This window comes from Pelodiscus sinensis, chromosome 14 (genome assembly GCF_052426305.1).
Source record: "Pelodiscus sinensis isolate ZL-2025 chromosome 14, ASM5242630v1, whole genome shotgun sequence".
Taxonomy (NCBI): Eukaryota; Metazoa; Chordata; order Testudines; family Trionychidae; genus Pelodiscus; species Pelodiscus sinensis.
In genome coordinates, this window is record NC_143065.1 from 33,444,425 (window position 1) to 33,465,377 (window position 20,953).

Consider the following 20,953-nt stretch of genomic DNA (forward strand, 5'->3'; position numbering starts at 1 on the left):
AATGATTAGGGAGCTGGAGCACATGACTTATGAGGAGAGGCTGAGGGATTTGGGCTTGTTTAGTCTACAGAAGAGTGAAGGGGGATTTGATAGCAGTCTTCAACTACCTGAAGGGGGGTTCCAAAGAGGATGGAGAGTAGCTGTTCTCGTAGTGACGTGGTCTCAAGTTACAGTGGCGGAGGCCTAGGTTGGATATTAGGAAAAGCTATTTCCCTAGGAGGATGATGAAGTATTGGAATGGGTTACCTAGGAAGAAGGTGGAATCTTCTTCCTTAGAAGTTGTTAAGTCCCAGCTTGACAAAGCCCTAGGGCTGGGATGATTTAGTTGGGATTGGTCTTGCTTTGGGCAGGGCGTTGGACTTAATGATTTCCTGAGGTCTCTTCCAACTCTATGATAGTGATAGGCAAAAAATGTCTTGCAGTGGAAGTCTCAGCTCTGGATAGCCTTCCTGGGTGTGTCTAGACTACAGGGTTTTTTCGAAAAAACTTCACCTGTGTCTAGACTGCAGCCGTGTTCTTTCGAAAGTAAATCGAAAGAACGCGGCAATTTTTTCGATCGCGGTAAACCTTATTTTACGAGGAATAACGCCTTTTTTTAAAGTACTCTTTCGAAAAAAGGCACTATTGAATGCAAACTGTGCATTTTTGAAAGAGAGCATCTAGATTCTCTTTCGAAAAAGCGGCTCACTTTTTCGAAAAATCTGCTTGTAGTCTAGACTCTCTCTTTCAAAAGAGGCTGGTAGTCTAGACATAGCCCCAGAGATATCGCACCCTGAATAGATCACTAGATATTGCCCATCCTACACTTAGATGGGGAAAAAAGGAAACATAGCTCAGGTGGGTCATTATTAAAACCAAAAAGCATGCATATATATATATAATATATATAATATATATAAAATCTCACACACACACACAGACACACACGGGGTTTGGTGGGCTGGTGGCAGATGATGCCATCAAGGATGCATGAGAATGGCTGTCTCATTTTTTCAGTTTATCCCATGGATGCTCCAGTTTCACATATGGCATGCATGTGTATATTATGGATACAGTTAGGTGTATTTAATTTTTGGTAAAACCTGCTGACACAGTTTTCCCATCTATGCTCTACAAGTCCCATTATCCCCAGTGGTTGAAAGTCCAATACATTCTGCACTAAACGATGGCAAAGTCCTTTCTCCCCCAAAGCCTTGTGAAGTGTTGATTTTTATCTGTAGGGTCTATGTGCATGACTGGTTGATATACCTGGTATACCATGCAGACGAGAGAAAGCATCTTCCAGGCCTTGCTATTGAATTTACCAGAGACCTCCTCAAGCTCCAATGCAATGCATGGGTGGGAATTTTCAGAAAGGCTGAAGGGGTTTAGAGGCCCAGTTCTCACTGACTGACTTCCAGTTGGAGTTGGGCACCTAACACCCCTGGGTCCCTTGGGAAATTTTAGCTTTAAGCACATGCTTAATTTTAAACCCATAATTTTGTCCCTGTTCAACCACACACTGAAGTATGTGACTTCAGTGGGGCTTCTACATGTGCTTACGCTGTAAGGACTTCAATGTTTGAACTGAACTGGTTCCTGAGTTGGAATGTCAACAGCATTGCACTAGGCAACTTACGGCCTGTAGTGCAAGTGTGAGTAAACAAGGTTCACTATTTGGGCAGAGAGGAACACAAATGAGCAATGCAGCAAGGGAGAGTGGATGAGCCATGGCTTTATTGGTTGCCTCTCAAGGATTCTACTGGTAGCGGCTTCTCTGCATGTTTGGGTGTTGTGGAGGGTCAATTCCTACCCTTTCTGCTTTGACAGGTGTCTGTGCCAGTGTTAATGCACCTGCTTGTGGCAATGGCTTTTGCTTCCCTTCACCCCTCTGTAAAGGGGGTGGAAGTACTGAGCAACGTGAAATAAGGAATTTATAGGTATGTCTAGACTGCAGTTGGACACCAGCGGCAGGACCAAGGCAGCTGACGTAGGCTTGTGGGGCTGTAAAATGTGGTGTAGGCATTTGGGTTGGGCAGAGCTGGAGCTCTGGGATCCTGTAATGGGAGAGGGTCCCAGAACTCGGACTCCAGCCTGCGATGGAACCCCTATCCCACAGTTTCACAGTCCGAGCCCTGCAAGTTCCGGTCAGCCTCAGGTGTCTAATTGCAGTGTAGACAGATGAAAGTCCTCATGTATTAAATAGGCTCTAACTCGACTGTATGTGATGGGTTTGAGGCAGGATTTACTGGGTGAGATTGTCTGGACTTAGCAGATTGATTTTGCTTGGAGGGGATCAGGAAAGCAAGTTTTCCTGAGGAAAAGAGCTCATTCCCACCCAGTTCTCCAGACCCTCCCCCAATACATGCACAGGAGCTATCCAACCAAGGGATTCTTGTTGGCTCAATTCCCATTCTGTGGGCTTTGCTGGAGGAGAGGACAATATGTGGTCCAAAGAAATTGTCTGGGGAGTATAAGATGAAAGCTGTGCACCTTGGTAAGGTTTTGTAATTGCTGGCTCTTTTGAGACTCTATGGATCTGTGTTCTCTTTTTGTTTTTTCTTCGGGGATATAGTTACCAGGCAATTATTTCACACCCTGTAGCACTGCAGACATGTCTCTTCAAGTCCAGTCCCTCACCCCGTAGCTGAGAAAATGTATTTTACATTTAAAAAATAAGCCTTTAAAGAAATGTCCTCCAGGCATAAAGCCGATGTGATTTCTATATATAACCCTCTGTTATTAATACAATGAACTTCTCTTCAGACCTGCAGGGAGGGAAGAGGGAATATGACTTACTCACCAGAGATATGAATGATATGATATTCATTTTCTGTACACAGTAGATCCTGGCTTCATCACAGCGCCCTGAACCTGAGATTTATTTTCCAGTGATAAAGCAGGGCAATACTGTAAAGGAGGCTTGTGACATGCGTTCTTGCAGAACATTAGTATAAAATAAAAAGATTATAGAAGCAATTTTACATTGGCTCAAAGATATAAAGATCTGGGCAGAGTTGAATGATAAATAGCATGTATGATTGAGAATGTGCATAAAAAAGCCCCCGGGGTGTTAGATGGGCATAAAAGAAATGCTGTGTTAGCTTTGATTTTTTTAAGGTGATTATTGATTTTTGTCTCTGATTTTTGGCACTGTTGGTTAAATACTATATTTTCCCCTGGCTCTAAACACTGAGGGATCTTTTTTTTTTTTGGTTTTTGTTTTTGTTTTAACAGCACTGGGGCACCAGCCTTGAGCAGCACAGCTCCTTGTGAATGTTAAAGCCTCATGGAATCAGATAAGGAGTAAAACCTTCTATTATAAAAAGTACATAATTGAGCTTTTCTGGCTAGGTAAACAGAGGGAGGAAGCTGCAGTTTATTCTACCATGGGTGTAAACGTGTACATAATAGAACATTGTGAGTTTTTATTATGGGTATAGCATCTAAGGGTGCGTCTACACAGCAGAGCTTAACTCGAAATAAGCTAGGCAAATTGAGCTACGTCACTTATTTCGAAATTGGGAGCGTCTACACAGCACTTATTTCAAAATAGAGCACTCTTCCTCCGACTTCCCTTACTCCGTGTACAATGAGGGTAACAGGAGTCGGAGTAAGAAATATTTTGACACTGTTTCGAAAAAACTGAAGAACTGCTGCTGTAGACTCGGGCTACGTTATTTTGGAATAATGTTGCTGTGTGGACATAGCCTTAGATGGTTCATTCACAAATAAGTAGGAAGACAAATGAACAAATTCTGATCTTGTTTACACTGGTATAATGGAGAGCAGAGTCTAACCTAGAGATGTGCCTTCAGGGCATCCAGTGCCATGTGACCTCATTGCGGCCCATTTGAACCCCTGGACAATAAGTCTGGTGCAGGAGGAAATCCTTGGAGATCCAGGATCGTATTAAAGGTTGGGCACGAGTGTGAGCAGGTAGAAGTAGAGTGGAGAGGACTGATGTAAAATGAATGGAATGCGTCAGGTGTGGATCAATTTGGAGACACGAGAAGTTATGAGACACAAGGCTGTTCCGGACACAGCTGTTGCAATGAAATAAGCTACTCAGCCATGAGCAGGAAGAAATGGAGTCCTCTACTCTACAAGAGGCTGACTGCCCTCAACTCCTATAAACTTCAGCGGGAGCTGAGGGTGCTCAGGATCTTGCAGAATTGACTCCAGAAGAACAATTAAGGAGTGGGAAGTGTGTAGGACGTGAGGTGGCAGGGGTGACGCTATCCAGACTAGAGCTATCTAGACTTTTAACACATGCTTGTATCACCCACACCCATGTGCACACACACATGTGGCATGGATGATGTACTGTATAGAGACTACAGCAAGCTGAGACTTGTTTCCAACATTTTTGGGGTGGAAAAACGCAAATTCATTGCAACTTTTTGTAGAAAGGTTTCTCAGGTTCAGGATAGGAACTATTGGGTAGATGTGTAAACATGTAACCGCTTGAAATTTTAGCAGTTACACATTGAGATGCGGGGAGGGGGCAGGTGGGAGCCAGCTTGAAAGCCTCTTCCTGCGTATACTAGCTCCTGCCTGCCCCTGCTGTCTTTCTATTAAAGGCAGCAGCGCGGTGGGAGGGAGGGCAGGTGGCTCCGTGGGAGCTGGTGCTTGCAGGCCAGCTCTTAAGCCAGCTCACCCTGAGGATGAGCTCCCACCTGCCCACCCCCCTACTTACTCTGTGGGAGGTGGGGGGGGGGGCTGGCTCCCCAGAAGTTGGCATATGTGGAAGGATGGCATAAAAGCCAACTCCCTGTGCATGCTGGGTCCTCTGTGGGAGTCAGCAAGTGAGGGCAGGTGGCTCTGTGGAGCTGGCAGGTGTGGAGATACAGTGGCAGCAAGGGAAGAGAATTTTATCCACTACGTGTACTAACTGATAAGCCTAAGCTCATAGGTTAATTGTGTAGTCAACTAAACATTGACATTCCTAGTTCAGGATGCCCACTTACCCCCACAATAGCTGCTTGTCTGGTAGTTACTGAGAGACCTCAAGTCCCTTTTCTGACTCAGGTCTTTCTTTCATGTGTTTTCATGAATTTTTTTTGAATAATAAGCCTACTATTTCATGTTTTGAGTGTTTGAAGTTTATTTTCCAGCCAACCCTTGTAAGGATTAGACTGTGGATTTAGTAACAGATAGGATTGCATGTTTAGGGTTGGTATTTACATGTCTGGTGATTGAGAGAGACATTTCTATAACTTAGCTAGTAAGGATGGTGAGTAGGAGTTGATTCCTAATACACAAGGGAGTAGGCTCATCCATAGGTAATATAAACAGTAACATTCAGGTCTCTTGTTGTATCTGGCAATGCCGGGATCTCAGATACAGCCCAAGCTATTTATCTGAGTCACAAAGGAAGCCTAATGTGTTTTGAGACTGTTGTACTTAGGAAGCTGCATGAAAAGAAATGGGATGGACAGGGGTGGAAGAATGTTTCCAGTATGCAAGAGGCTGGTCTTGTAAGCTCAGATAATGTCACCACTATGCTCACTGCAATATCGCAGAGGGCCTGAATACTTATAGGGCACAGCCAATGTCAAAGCAAGAATTTGGGCTGCAGCTGCTTCCACTGCTGCTATCCTGGATGTCGCATTGTCACACGTCTAGATTACCTAGTTAAAAATCAGTGTGTGGACATTCCCCCCCTTCTCCCACCTAACAACATCCCTTTCTTTCATGACTGCTCCTTCATGATTGGTTGGAAGTGGTGGAGGCCACTTTGCTGGCATGCATGTCAGCTACTTTGCTCTCAGATGCCAGTTTCCCCTGGGTGCTTGCAGCTAATGTGATGGAGTTTGGCTGCACTTCTTTGGTAAGAGCAGTTTCCCCGTTCCTTTGCTTCCTAAGCCATTTAGCTAAGGGCAATGTTTGTATAAACCGGGAAAGCATTAGTAGCCAATTGGGCAATACCACCTCACCAGCCTGGAACAGGGAGGGGCTCCTTATGCTAGCCATGGAGAAGAGGGAGATGTATGGAAAATGTGGTTGAGCCAAGCAAGGGAAGAGGGAAGACCACTCTCCCTGAAAACGCTCCCCTTTTGATGTAACTCTTGGCTATAGCCATTCAGGCGCCCAAGTTATGAATCCTTGGGTCACAAAGTAAGAACCTGCACTTCTTGTTTGGTTGTAATTTGTGCATGTGACGCGGGAGGGGAGGAACCAGAACTGTATTGGATTGGAGATGATTATTAAGTCGAACAGCAGAATTCTTGAGACATGGGGCCACATCCACATGGATTTTAATGTTTCAGGAAAGGAAAAGATGAAACCAAACCACCACATCCAGTGGCTGAAAAGGCAGGATAAGAATCAGAGCTCCTAAATAGGGTGACCAGAGAGCAAGTATGAAAAATTGGGACACTTTTTCGGGGGAGGGGGGGTGCGTGGTGGGTGTAGGATGAGAAGAGTAGGCGGAACTGATGGGAGAGCAGCCCCCGATGACCTTACTGCATGGAAGACACCACGGTAAGTATGTTGACTTCAGCTATGCTAGTCACATATAGCTGAAGTTGTGTAGCTTAGATTGACGGGGCCAGGGGTGTAGTATAGACTAGGCCTTAGTGTCTCAAGGGAGCTGGCTCTTGTGTTCGATCAGGTATGTTATCTCTAGAATTTAAGTCCTAAGCTGCACTCTCAATTTGTGGTGCTTGGTTCTGGCAACCACCGCTATCACTCTGAACCCTCTCCACAATCATTTGGGCTGACTGCAGTGAGAATCCCAGTAATAGCTGGTTTTCTAGGCACCACATAGCTGAGATTGGTCTCTCCCATGCCACGTGCATTTTGCTAGCCTCATGCAAATGAGTGACAATGGTGTCTTCTACATGTGGTGCACTTGGAGGGCTGCCTATTATAATGCATCTCTTGGTGCTTTAGAAAGGGGCTACCAAGTCACTAGCACCAAAAATAAGAGTTTGGTTTTGGGGGAGGAGAGCTGCATCGGCAAAAATGGTTAATATTGTTTTTTCATACTGGACTTGTCTTTAGATGCTCAGGAAATATAGGTCCTTAATTTTCACACAGGTCAGCAATGCCCTTCTGCCATGTATACTGGCCAAACCGGGTAGTCTCTGTGACAAAGGACACAAATTAGACATCAGAAATGGTAATACACATAAACCTGAAGGGGAGCATTTTAATCTACCTGGTCACTCAAACATGGATTTAAAAGTAGTGATTCTTCTACAAAGGGTTACAGAGAGACGGCAGAACTGGAATTCATTTACAAATCTGACAGTGTTACTCTGGGCTAGTATAAAACATTGACTGGTTAATGCACTACAAAGACAATTTCTTCTGCTTTTACCATACACATTTTCAGATCAAAAGCTATGAATGGGACACATCCAGCGTATTTAATTAACTTCATTAACATGGGTCCTACAATTGACAGGTACTACTTTTGCTGTTATATATATCTCAGATTCTGTTGTTTCCACTCCAAATCATCTGAAGCAGTGGGTTTTATCCACGAAAGTTCATGATCCTACACATTTTAGTTAGTCTCTAAGGGTATGTCTAGACTACATGCCTCTGCCGATCGAGGCATGTAAATTAGACATACCAACATAGTCAATGAAGCAGGGATTTAAATGTCCCCCACTTCATTAGAATAAAAATGGCCGCCGTGTTGTGCCGGCTCAGCTGTTTGTCGGCATGAAGCGGCAGTCAAGACGGGGATTGGTGGGAAAGGAAAGCCTTTGCCGACCGATCCCTTATTCCTCGTGCAACAAGGTTTATAGGATCGGTCGGCAAAGACTTTCCTTGCCCACCAATCCCCGTCTTGACTGCCACTTCGTGCCGACAAACAGCTGAGCTGGCACAATGTGGCAGCCATTTTTATTCTAATAAAGTGGGGGATATTTAAATCCCTGCTTCATTGACTATGTCAGTATGTCTAATTTACATGCCTCGGTCGACAGAGGCATGTAGTCTACACGTACCCTAAAATGCCACAGGACTACTTGTTTTTAAAGTTACAGACTAACACTGCTACCCTTCTGAGACTTGTAACAGAAGTAGGCTATTCTGTTCATCCATTTTATTGCCAAGAGACATTTCTTTGTCATAACAGCAGGCTGGTGTATTCTAATAGGGTTTAACAGCCCTGCGAGGAAAGCTGCTGTCAGAATACTTTAAAGTTGGACAGAACATCTCCTGCTTTTTGAGATAGATCAGTAAAGATTCTGATTGCTTCCAGTGGGAGACTATTTTTATGCTGTCCAGGGGCTGTCTTTTATTATGAGTTCTCTATCACTTTCTTTTTTTTTGGTTTAAAATCCTAACTACATGTCTTAGGATGACCTTAAAAATATCATCACCATCTCTTGCAATCTGAAAAACCAGACACTCTATTTTCAAGATGGAATTGTGTTGCCTTTTATTAAGGAGTCATTACCAAATAAAGTAAGTTGGATTTCATCCAGGAGTGGGGCAGAGAGCAGCTGTAGCGCCTAGAGCTGCATCATCTTGGCTCTAACGGATGTCGTCACTGTTGCATAAAACCCACAAGTATATTTCATTGCATTATGTGAATCTTAATCTCTTTGAAATTGCCATGTCAGTAAGTGAAGATCCCAGCCATTAATTTATCTGTAAGATGTCCTTTTAAAATGCATGTTTAACTTAATTGTTATTTATTTTGCAAAGAAACTTTTTATCAGGGCACAGCTTGTTACCTCTGTGTCTGCTTCTCGATTCAGTTGTGACACAAGCAGAGGCGCGAGCCAAGTGTCAGTGTGTCAGCAAGGCCATGGGTTCAGACAGAAAGGGATCAGATGCCTAGCTTGTCTGATGTGTGCCTTCAACTGCTCCATGGGCGTGCTGGGTTTCATTGTTAAAACCACAGTCCCAAAACAGAAGGGGGTGAAAACTTCAACCAGTCCTTGACAATAGGCAATTCAACTTTGCATAACGCACAGTAGTAAGTTTATGAGCTTTGTGCACACATCAACTCCCTCAAAATATATCTACTCGTGATAGGAACTTAAACGAGCACTGAGGAACATGGGATGAGTTTGAGGGGTTCACCACTTGTGCTGCCCAATGTTAGGGATGTGCTTACCTAATATCCAATCAGATTCAAGCTATAGGGTCCACATTTGTAAAGTGCCTAGGGGAATTAGACTCTTTTGTCTTTTAGGACTCCAAGTCCCTTTGAATGTGAATGGGATTTAGGTGCCTAAGTCATGCAGGCATTTTTGAAAATGCTGCCCTTGGTCTTACTCCAAGGTCTAGAAGGCATTTTATTAGCAGTGCTAGACAAGGCAACCACAGCTTCTGGTACTGCCTCTCTTGATCATGTCTCATAGCACCTTGATTCACAAGCAGCTGGTCGTTCCAAGGGACTACTTGCAGCGTAAAGGCCTTATCCAAAGTCCACTGAAATCACTGGAAAGGCTCTTCTTGACTTCCCTGGGCTCTGAATCTGGCACTAATGTACTACCAGCTAGGAGTCATCGTGGGAGGCTCTGCAAAGGGAGTAAACAAAATCTAAGTGTAACCCAGAGGCACTGAGATCATTGCCAGGGAGAGTGAAGTCTGCTCTACAGCATTAGCTGAGAGGCTATTGGCTTTAGCTCATACATTAGAGGCACATGGCTTTAGCTGTTAAGGTTGCAAGTTTAGTTCCACCTGCTGACGACCAGGGTCCGTAGGTTGTACACAAGCTTTTAGGCAGGGTGGGCAAGAATGGTGTTGGTAGCCTCTGTTTGCCGGAAGCTGGGAATGAGCGACAGAGGGTGGATCACTTGGTGATTCCCTTTTCTGTTCATTCTTTCTAGGGCACCTGGCATTGGCTACTCTCAGAGGACAGGATACTGGGCTAGATGGACTTTTATCGTGACCCAGTCTGGGCATTCTCATTTAGGTGATGTGCTTTTTAAGTAATTGTCTCTCGATTTCTCTTTCTTTATAGGTGAGTGTTTTAACTACCTTGGAACGGCGATTCAATCTGCAGAGTGCTGACGTGGGGGTGATAGCCAGCAGCTTTGAGATTGGGAACCTGGCCCTCATTCTCTTTGTGAGCTACTTTGGAGCCCGGGGGCATCGGCCACGTTTGATAGGATGCGGAGGAATAGTCATGGCTCTGGGCGCTCTCCTTTCTGCGTTGCCGGAATTTCTGACTCACCAATACGAATATGAATCTGGGGAAATACGCTGGGGGGCTGAAGGGAGGGATGTATGTGCTGCCAACGGGTCCACTAGCGACGAGGGACCAGACCCAGAACTTATCTGCAGGAATAGGACTACCACCAACATGATGTACTTGCTTCTCATTGGCGCGCAGGTGCTCCTAGGCATTGGTGCTACCCCTGTACAGCCACTAGGAGTTTCCTACATCGATGACCACGTGAGACGAAAAGATTCCTCCCTGTATATAGGTAAGACTTTGGAAGTTTGTCGAATGCTGTTGAGGTGTTCTTGATATTGCAGATGATTTATTCGGCATCAATAGAAAGAACAAATTTGGAGTTCTTCACTGTGCTTCTATGTCTGTGACGGTACCTTGGCTTTGATCTACCAAGAACTAACCATGACAAGAAACATCTCTTTGCCAGTGATAATCCTTGTGCCCTCCCTGTCCTCCTTCCACTTAAAATACCATGGCAGAGAAATGCAGGAGATCTTCATTCATAGTTGAGAGAGCTGCTGATGTCATCCTTTGGGTGGGTAGCCATAATGAGGCAGTGAGTAATTCAGAAGATGTTCCTTTGGTATCTTTTTTCATAGCAATTTCCTGTCTCTCTTAAACTGTAATGATATTGGTCACTTGTGGTTGTGTTATAGCTGCAGAACATCGAAGTTGTTTACCAGAGAGCAATTAACCACCTTCTTATCCAGTGTACCCTAGCTGCCCCCAGAGAGTGTTAGTTAGTATGCCTAATGATTACAGTATCTTGCAAGGTACATTGTTCCTAACAAGTTTTCTAATAATTTTTTTAGCAAAGTATTTCTGAGCACTCTCCTCACATGCAAAGAAAGTTCTCTCTGTAGAGAAGATGCTTTTACTCAGCATCTTGTGGAAAGCCCCCAGAAATGTTACTTATAGGGGAAAACAGGGTTGCAAAGCTGGTAAGACTATTGTCATTGAGGGGGGAATCAAGCATTTAACTCCCAATAGCAGTGGTCATGCTGCAAAATTATTTGCTGTATCTCAGGGATGTTTAGGGTTAGTGGCATAGTGCTGCATGATGGGGTTAGAGTATAATGCCAGGTTTTGGTTATCAATTGATATATCCTGGCCTTACGGTAAAGTGCTCATGGGTTTCTGTGAGAAGAACTTATGCTTCAGGGAGCTTTTTGAGTGAAATTGCTGTCTGGAGGCCTCTGGATGCTGCTTCAATCAGTTGTCTATAACTGCTCCATATTTATAGGACTTATCATTAGCTAGCCACCACTTCTGCTGGCCCCAAGACATGTGCTTATCTAATTTGCTGCCTGTATGTATTCAGGCCCGTCCAAAGAATTTTCAGGGGACCAAGGTCGCATACTGAGATTGACTGCACTGTGCGGCCGGGTGGCTCCCAGCCAGGAGCCAGGCAACAATTGTGGGCAGCCAGGGAGTGCAGGGCACCGAAGGTGTGGGGCCCGAAGCAACTGCCTTGCTCTACTTGCCTTAAGGCCGGTTCTGCATGTATTCCTTTCGTGTCCCTACGCATGGTATCTAATGGCTACATTGACTTCACCCCCTGACCTACTTTGACTGGAAGCTGAAAAACAATCCCATCAACAAACCATTCTTGCTATGTCATCTCTGGTTGAGTTACTAAATATAACAAATATATTCCTGGCTGGAATAGCCACTTATTTAACCCTGCTCAGCTTCTGTACCATTTCTGAAATTGTCCCATGATATCACACTTAGTCAAACAGAGGAGAGACCTATTGGATAGGCTGGCTATTGTGTGTAGCTATTGTAGGCCTTTCATAGATTTATGCCTCTTGCCTCTACATGAGATTCTAGCATGTGCACAGCACAGCCCATACATTTCTTAAGTAGTCATAAAATCATTATTTCAGCAGTTAGCTCTGCATGCTGGAATTTTATGCTCTGAATAACTTGCTTTAATTTTCTGAGGGTTCCACTGTATAAAGAAAACTGGAAATATATCATCCTGTGTGTAAAATAAGGATAAAAATGGCCTCAAGGTAAATACAAAACTGAATTATCTGGAACAACTCTGTCAATGCCATAAACCATGAGTTTGAATTTATTCTTACAGTGACTTTGGAGTTATTGATCATAAAAAAATGTATTGAAAAATTAGCTATTTGCTTAAGTCAGTAGAGTAGATATGTTGGCAAGATAGATATGACAGGGCTCTGTGACCAGGACTGGGGAGGAACCCCTCAGCGACCACGCTTCAGAGAATTTTTTGAGCGACGTTGTCGTCTGAAAGCCTCTAGATTCTGCATCCATCAGCATTTTCATAGTGGGTAAGGAGGTGGTGCCATCAGGAATTTTGTTTGAGACATTAAACTTTCTGCATTAATATAACTTTTAAATTATTGTTGCTGGGAAAATCCTGCCCCTCAGTCTTCCCAAAATTCTATTCAGCAATTGAACTTCCTCATAAATTTGCTTCTCAACAGTTTTGATTCAATTTTTGCAAACAGTGTGTTTTTGTTAAACTGGCATGAATGCCCATGAAAACTCATTCCCAGCCTTTCAAAACATGTCAGAAGTGTGTGTGTGCACACATCCAATCAGGAATGAGTGGTATCAATGAGTAATTTCTGACCCACCCCTCCTAGGCATCACAACTTAATTTAAAAAAATACAATTTATTCAATACTTTCTTCAGATTGTGTTCAAATCATAGAGTAAAACAGTGAAAATCATTTTCTGAATAAATATGAATACTAAATAAATTTGTAGCTGCTTAGTATTTGTCATAAGCAGGAAGGAAGGTTAAATTCTTTAGATAAAATACTAATTGTGAATTATTTGGTCAGCTTTGAATTTACTTGACTCTCTTTCAGTGATGTCAAATATTACAATTTTCAGTGACCTTGGCAAAAAGGAGCATCTGTGCTCAGCAAAGCTAGTTTAGTGTCATTTTTCCACTGTTATACATCCTCAGTTATTACCTGTGTCTTGTCAGTTTTGTGTACCAGCCTCTTCTTGTATAATAGTGTTCACTCTGTAGGGGCTGTGCTGTATGGTTCCAGAATAATAGTTTTCTGGGATAACTTCTATAATTTTAAATTGCGGGGGAGGGGGGGGGGGGAGAGGAAGCAAACACATATTGCTGCTTGAGGAGAGAAACTAATTAATAATGATAGCAATAGTCCAAACAGGCATCTTGTCACATTAGACAGCGGCAAAGAAATGACCATTTCTTGGCCAAACTATGTAACTTTTGCCATAGGGCTCACTTCAATAGTATGCATATCGTGTCTGGCCTAGGATTGAGTTAGTCAAGGCATTAGTTAATATTTGTTCACTTTTGACTAGACCAGTATGAATAAGAATTCCTTCAAGCATGTTCATGCAGTAAACTAGATGGAATTGTCCAGTGTACTGTGTCTGTTTCTTTTCAGTCCATATTGTACACAGGTAAGACTTTCTAGCAAGTATCTGTAGAAGGTGTCCAATGCCGCTGAGTGGGAAACTGGAATTTAGGAAACATTTGTGATCGGAAACTCCACCATAATATGAGGTGGGATGGCGGGGAGTGGGGCATGGATTTGGAAAGCATTGTGAAACCTAATAGAATTAAAAGAAGATAAACAAATTGGGATTTTAACTGTGTGCGCTTCAGTGCTGAAAATTTGTTATTGCATACTGATATCTATATGGCAGTTGATGGGCCATCCATTCCTGCTGTTACTCCACTGAAAGTGGTAGAGAGAAGAATGATTTTAGACCATTTTGACTAGGCGCCAAACTTGTGAAGAATTAAGCATATGCTGAACTGTACACCGTCCTTAAAGAGTCCCATTGGATTTAAACTGCATGTTGCAAACTTAGTGTACTGGTGCAATGAAATTTAGCACATATGATATGTGAAGTAAGTTTGATTAATTAACCTTACCACAGCTGCATGTACAGTTGTGAAAATTGTTAGATCCCTAATCCAGCAGTTGGGTCCATGTGGCAGATCCTTGTCTATCATCATGGGACTTCAGTGGGTCATGGCCACATGGGTTGAATTAAAGCCTGGAGTGCAATTTTATGCATGCACAATTCGCCCTCCCCCCCCTTAACTTTTGAAAAATCTGGCACATGTCACTGGGGAGAGCGACCAAGGCCCTGACTTTGCAAGGCACATAAACATATGCCTAACTTTGAGCATGTGTGTGCTTCCATCGAAATATGAATTAATGCACTTAAAGCTGGGCACATGTATATGCACCTTGCTGAGTTAGAGGAGGGAATTCTTTGGATTCCATAGTTGCAAAGAGGAAGGGGCAAACATCTAGCAAGAATATCTTATCAGTATGGGGCTCCTGCCATGTTGTGAAGGTTGAACATCTCTGGTCCAACACCAGCAGTGAAAGTAACTTCACATTTCTTACAGGTACTGTCCTACGGCAACCCTGGGTCCCTGTCAGCTCTTTAAATAGCTCCCTGCTGGCTTTTGCAGCAGCTCAGCCAGCTCTTGCTGGACCTGTGCACAAGGGTGCACCTACTTACTTTTACCTCTGTCTGGCACCCTGACTGGTGTATCAACCTGTATTTCAAATATCGAGAGGACAGGAGCAGTGCTTTGGAATTATGATGCATGCAATATGTTGCTACCAGTCACAAACTGACTGTGTTGCTGTAGTAACCAGCCTTACAAAAATGAGGGGGAGAAATTTTGTGGTAACTGGAGGGATATCAAATCAGAGAGAACGCCTCTACACAAAGATTCTTAAAAGACAGTTTTACCTTAATATAGACAAGGCTCTGTAGTCTTTTGATAAGTGTTCCTACCAATGATGGGGAAACTAATTATTCCATTTCATCCGCTAAAAGTGGATTTAGCTCAAAGGCCATGACCATAGGGAAAAGAGCCAAAGAGATTAGACCTCCCCCCAAAAAACCCTGTTAGATCATTGAAGTTGTGAAAAGAATTTGATTCAGTGTTTATTTGCTTTTTTTTTTAACCCAACATCATACTGCTTTATCTCTCTAAAACCAATCTGATTTCATTCCAAAAGATCCCAAACTAGAGAGCAGGTCCAATGCAGTTTACCTACGTCACCTGTATATTTCTCTGCAGTCACTGGAAAAAAAACATTTTTGATAGGAAGCTTCCCTCATGATACCCATTTTTTTCTAAAATGTAAAGTATATCTGTAAAATAATGGTTAAACTTCTAAATAGTGAGATTCTCTCCCCCTACCCCTGCTAAAAACTTTTATTATGAGGATTTCTGTTTTCCCACCATTCAGCTGCCCCTGGCTCTGATCTTCACTCCTGAAGCCAATGGAGATTTTGTTACTAGGATTGGATGCCATATGAGGCATATAGTGCAGTTGATGAAAACATTTCTGTAAGACCCTTTTTAAAATGATAAACAGTGGAGGAATGTTTTGTGGTCATTCAGCATCTGGCAGTTTAGACGTTAATTTGTGATGATGGCATTTTGCCATCTTAAAGTAAAATAAACCATCTCCCTCAATTCCTTTTACATGCTCAGAGGATTAGGGTATTTTCCTTCGTTCCTCACTCTTAACTGTTGCATGAAGTTGCCATCAAAAGCTGCCCCATTTCACCAAGTAATTGTTGCCTTTTGAAGCAAGTAAATGCCCTTTGTATAGTCAGTGTATAATGTGGCATAAATAGAGATGGTGATTCATTTTCTGTATCAACAGATATAGGTTGAACCTTTCTCAACTGGGATTTCCTGGTCTGGCTGCTGGACCACAGATCTGCTGGTCTAGAGAGACCCTGTGGAAGACCAGAGGCAGGAGCTCTGCAGGGGCTGTTAACCCAGCCAGGCTGGCTTCAGGGAGGCCAGTGGCCGGGAGCTCAGCTGAACTGGCAGCAGGGTGGCTGGAATACCAGTGGAGGGGGCTAGGAGCCCCAGCAGCAGGGCCGGAAATGCCCTGGTAGGGCTGGTAGGGCCAGACCCTTTATTTCCATTATCCACTTGAATTCCTGCCGTTATTGCATCTTTTAATTTTCTTTTCCACATAAACGTGTGAAACTTTAAAAAAAAAATCCGAAGAAGAGCTGGTACTCACCTCTTGCAGGCTCTAGTTTGCTTTAAGCACCAGTACAAATCTTCTGAGCTGCAATGCAGGGCAGACCGATATACAGTACGTGAATCCTGAAGGCTTCAGTAATAAATGTCAATTTAAAACACACTCAAATTACGTAGTGTCAGTCAAAATGACAGCAATCATTGTGCCTTGCAGAAGCAGAAGTATTTTCTTTATTGACATGTATTAAACCTGAAGATCAGTAACTATGGGTTAATAACCAGTTTGAAGCATAGGATGCTGAATATAGAAGGACATGAGAGATTTTGTGATCTGGCTACCACTGCTTTGTATTACAACCCAAAACGCTGACATGTTTTTTTTTTTTATTTATTTTAGAGGTCCATTTAGCAAGCTAAACCATTATTGTGACCTTCAAGACCATGCATCTTGTCTATTCATTATGTTAGGGCTGGTTAAAAAATTTCAGTCACTTTTGGATGGAAAATTAGAACTTAAATGTAAAGAGATTATGAAAGCTGAGCACTCATAGAAGGGCCAGATTTATTAAATGAGTTCATCATTTGAGGTCCTTGAAACTCCAGCCATAAATTTTGAAGTATATGCTACTGGGTGCACAGAGTACATCTGAAAATTCTAGTTCTTATTTATGTGCCGAAATGGGAGCTGAACACTTGAAAATCTGCCCAAGAGCTCTATGGAAAATTGTTTCCCCATGTCTGCTTATGTAATACATTACCCAAAGGCTGGTTTCTTGTCAAAACTGAACATGGGTGGGTCCCCTGAACACATGTGGGAACTGCTGCCAAATTCTGCAGACCTGTTTTTCCAACTTTCTTGTGTGTGTGCGTGTGTGTGTGTGTGTGTGTGTGTGTGTGTGTGTGTGTGTGTGTGTTTTTACCCTCTGCAAGTAAATTCACTCAGATTTCCATGGGAACTGCAATAATTTGGTGCTGTTCATTAGTTTTAAAGACCAGGTGAGAAATTATGTTTGTTCATGTTTCTGACTTTTTCCCCCTTCATTTTCCTCCATTAAGTTTAGGATCTACACTTAAAAAAAAAAAAAAGCCTTTTGAATGATGGCTGACTGTGTCCCTTCCTCTTTGAATCCCTCTGCTAGCAGCCCTTCCTGTCACCTTGAATCAGTGGCACAACTAGAAGAGGAAAACTGGGTGGGCTCTGGCTTTTCGGCGAGCGTACAAAGATGAGAGGCTGCCTCACCCACAGAGGGGAATATGGGTTTGTGGAGGCCTGATCCAGGACAAATGAGGGGTTGGTCCCCACCCCTTCCACCTCCCAGTCAGTGCTCCTGCCAGGGAAAAGGAGTCAGGGCATGGGGGCTTACCCTGTTCCCCTGCCTGGTGCTCCTGCCGGGGATCAGGCCTGAATGCCAATTGGATGGGCCATAGCCCACACGGGTCCACCCATGGCTATGTCCCTGCATTGAATTCAAGCTTCCTGACTCCTTGAAAACTCTACGAACCTCTGCCCCTCCCATGTTGAATCTTCCAGTTGCTTCCAGCCCCTTCCATCCTGCCAGTGTTCTCCCCACCCTCAGTCCAGCCCACACCTGTCAATATCTCCCACAATCACATCACTATCTTCTCTCTTGTGCCCTGTTATGCTTGGTCCCACTTCCCTGGGCATATCCACAAGGCCTCTGCCTTGTCCGTATAAGTGTCTCTGAAAATTAGGGTTGCCAGATGGTTTCAACAAAAATACCAGACACGCTTGACATTACATCACAATCTACATTACATCTTATTTAGAAAATACCGGACATTTATATTTTCTCATTTATATTTTCTCAATTTGTTTCCCGAACAGAAAGCTTAAATACTGGACTGTCTGAGCTTAAATACTGGACTGTCTGGTTTAAAACCGGACACTTGACAACCCTACTGAAAATCCACTTCTGTCATGCCATCTTGCAGTGACTCTAGTTGGTTTGTCTACATGCACTGTGTTTCCTCTCCTTAATCTCTATGGCTACGTCTAGACTGCAAGCCTCTTTTAAAAGAGGCTTTTTCAAAAGTTTCTTTTGAAAAAGCCTCTTTTGAAAAAGAGCATCTAGACTACAACCAGTACTTTCGAAAAAGCAAGCCGCTTTTTGAAAGAGAGCACCCAGGCAGTCTGGATACTCTTTTTCGAAAAAACACAGTTTGCATTACATAGCACCTTCTTTTGAAAGAGCACTTTTGAAAAAAGGCATTATTCGTCATAAAACGAGGTTTTCTGTGGTCGAAAAAACTGCCGCGTTCTTTCAAAAGAACGCAGCTTCAGTCTAGACGCAGGTAAAGATTTTTCGAAAAAAGGCCACTTTTTTCGAAAAATCTCTGTAGCCTAGACATACCCTATCTGGTTGGGTCTCAGACAGTATAGGGAGAGATTCAGTGACATATCAGTCAAAAAAGGAAGTGGGTAAGCTCACCTTCCTGGTGTACCAGGCCAGTGGCACGGTAGACATTGAGGATGCCTTTATTATGAATTGGGTTTTGAGTAGATTGACATCAGGGGCTGGAAGTTCAAATGCACTTTGGGGTGAGTGTTACTAACATGCATGGCAGTTGTGATGTTCATACACCCAGGAGAGTGGGAATGAATAAATGCTTGAAGTGGATCAACCCTAGATTCTTCGAATGAGATGTTTGCCCTCAACTACATTACTGCAGGGGCCATCCCTTTTGAATAGCTGGTAAGCATCCTACATGTTATGAGCCATAAACATATAATTGGTTTGCTTATCCCAACTCTGTCACTCACGTTGACACACACTCTGGGCTCAGGCATTCAATTCCCTAGGAGTGTGTACCGTTTGAAAGGTATGTAATGTTTTTAGCCGTACGGATTCGGCAGCATTCTGTAATCATATTTGCTATCACTACAGTAAACTCCTTTTCTGGCTGGTGATTGGAGAGAACCTTTTATTTCTGTATGCCCTCTTTATGGCGCATATATTGAGAAGGGAAAGGTATTAATGCCAAATGAAAAGAAGCGCCATCCCCAGCTTGAACACAATGACGTCTTTTCATTATTAAAAGGTGGCTTCACATCAGGTTCATTTCTCTTCCCCCACCCCCATAGTGACTAAGATGAGACTAAATTGCAGGGCTCCACAGGGATTTCACTGCACAGGCGTGGGCCACTGATGCACTGAGAACCTGCAGCGTTTCAAAATAAATTATTGTGCTTTGGAGAAATCCATGTTGATCTCATTTGTTGTACTTGAATGGGGCTGGATGGGTTACACGCTCCCATTTGCAGCATGATGCAGCTAGTAATATCCTGGAAAATGAAATGGAAACATAAACAAGCATATAGCCCGCTTTAGAGAGCCAGCAATAGCCAATTAACAGAAATAACCTGACACACTGCAGGCAGGAGAATTGAGAATGGAGGTTGTTAAATGGATGTACTTATTCAATTAAAAAACATGTACAAAGTCATAACTGCTGTGGGCTCCATTATTTTACACCAATTGCTCCAGTTCTCGTATCCCTCTAATAGCTTTCTGTGTCATGAACTGAATAAATGAAGTGTGCGTCCGGACAGCCACAAATCATTGTGTGTTTGGTGGGGAAGGAGTGCTGGGAGTTGTTTGCATGTTATTTTTGAGTCCTTGAGCAGTTTTTCAGTTGCTTTGTGTGCTTGTGTATGTCTTGTTTTTTTTAACGGGGCTGTAGTACAGACTCCTTTTGCATTTATGTATGTTGATTTTTATGCTGTATTTAAATTGGTTAACAGTAAGAAAAGTCTCATGAGATGTTCCATCCCCATGGAGGGAGCTGCTCCCTGCTTAATTGGCAGGCACACTAAGGACATAACAACACCACCCAAAACCACAGTGGTAAGGTTCCTAGAGACAATTAAACAGAGGGGCTCAGATTTCAAGTGAACTTGATGCCAAATGTTCTATTAGTCATCAGAGAGAGACAGTGGGCGAGGCAGTGTCTTTTATTGGACCACCATTGGTGAGAAATGCAAGCTTTCAAGCACACAGAGCTCTTCCTCCGCTCTGGAAAAGGATCTTCGAGCATCACAGCAAAATGCAATGCAGAACTCATTGTGCATGAGTAGTTAACGCATATTGTAAGGGATCATGTCCTTACTTCTTATGCCAAACCATCTCTTCTACACTACCATTTGCTGTGACAATAGACATTCCTCTCCCCGACCCGAAGAAGAGCTCTGTGTGGCTTGGAAGATGTTACTTCACCCTTCTGGTCTCTGACGTAATTTGGGACTGATCCAGCTACAGTTTTAAGGTTTCTGTCTTCCTCTGCAGTATGGGGGGTCTGGGTCACTTGCAAGATTAAACTAGAGCAAGTGGTGGGTTCTCTGTAGCATGAAGTCTTTAAATCATTATTTGAGGACTTCAGTAACTCAGCCAGACAGAGGTGGCTGCCGCTGGCCATGTGAGCCGCCCCTCCGTCCCCCCCAGCCCTGGGAAGGGCCAGAATAACCCCCTTCTGCCCTAGGCCATGCCTCTCCCTGCTCCTTTCTCCTCTTCCCTCTCCACTCTTTTCACCTTTCCCCCAGACAAGGCGGCCCCGGGACTAGCCGGGCCAGCGCTGGTAGTAGGGGTCCACCCACACTCAACACTCAGTGGCAGGGCATGGAGCAAGGCAGCCCCAGCTGGTTTACTCTCTTAGCTTCGTTGCTTTGCTCCTGTCCCCCAGAGCGGCATGGCCAGGAGAGCAAAGCTTGCTCTGTTTTCCCAGCCACTGCTGGTGAGCACGGAGGGGGGTGGATCCCTCCTGTAGTTGCCAGCCCCTCTCATCTCCTGTGGTCCCGT

General features: G+C 43.6%; 1 protein-coding gene across 3 annotated transcripts in view; it reads left to right on the forward strand.

The window, feature by feature from the left end:
• Nucleotides 1-20,953, forward strand: part of SLCO3A1 (solute carrier organic anion transporter family member 3A1) — a 285,388-nt gene that overhangs the window by 25,492 nt on the left and 238,943 nt on the right. For 2 of the 3 annotated variants that reach the window (XM_075897019.2, XM_075897020.2), the window contains exon 2: nt 9,917-10,382. In XM_075897019.2, coding sequence (XP_075753134.1) covers nt 9,917-10,382 — 466 coding nt within the window. The remainder of the gene's footprint in view (nt 1-9,916; nt 10,383-20,953) is intronic. The other variant, XM_075897022.2, reaches the window with a different exon arrangement.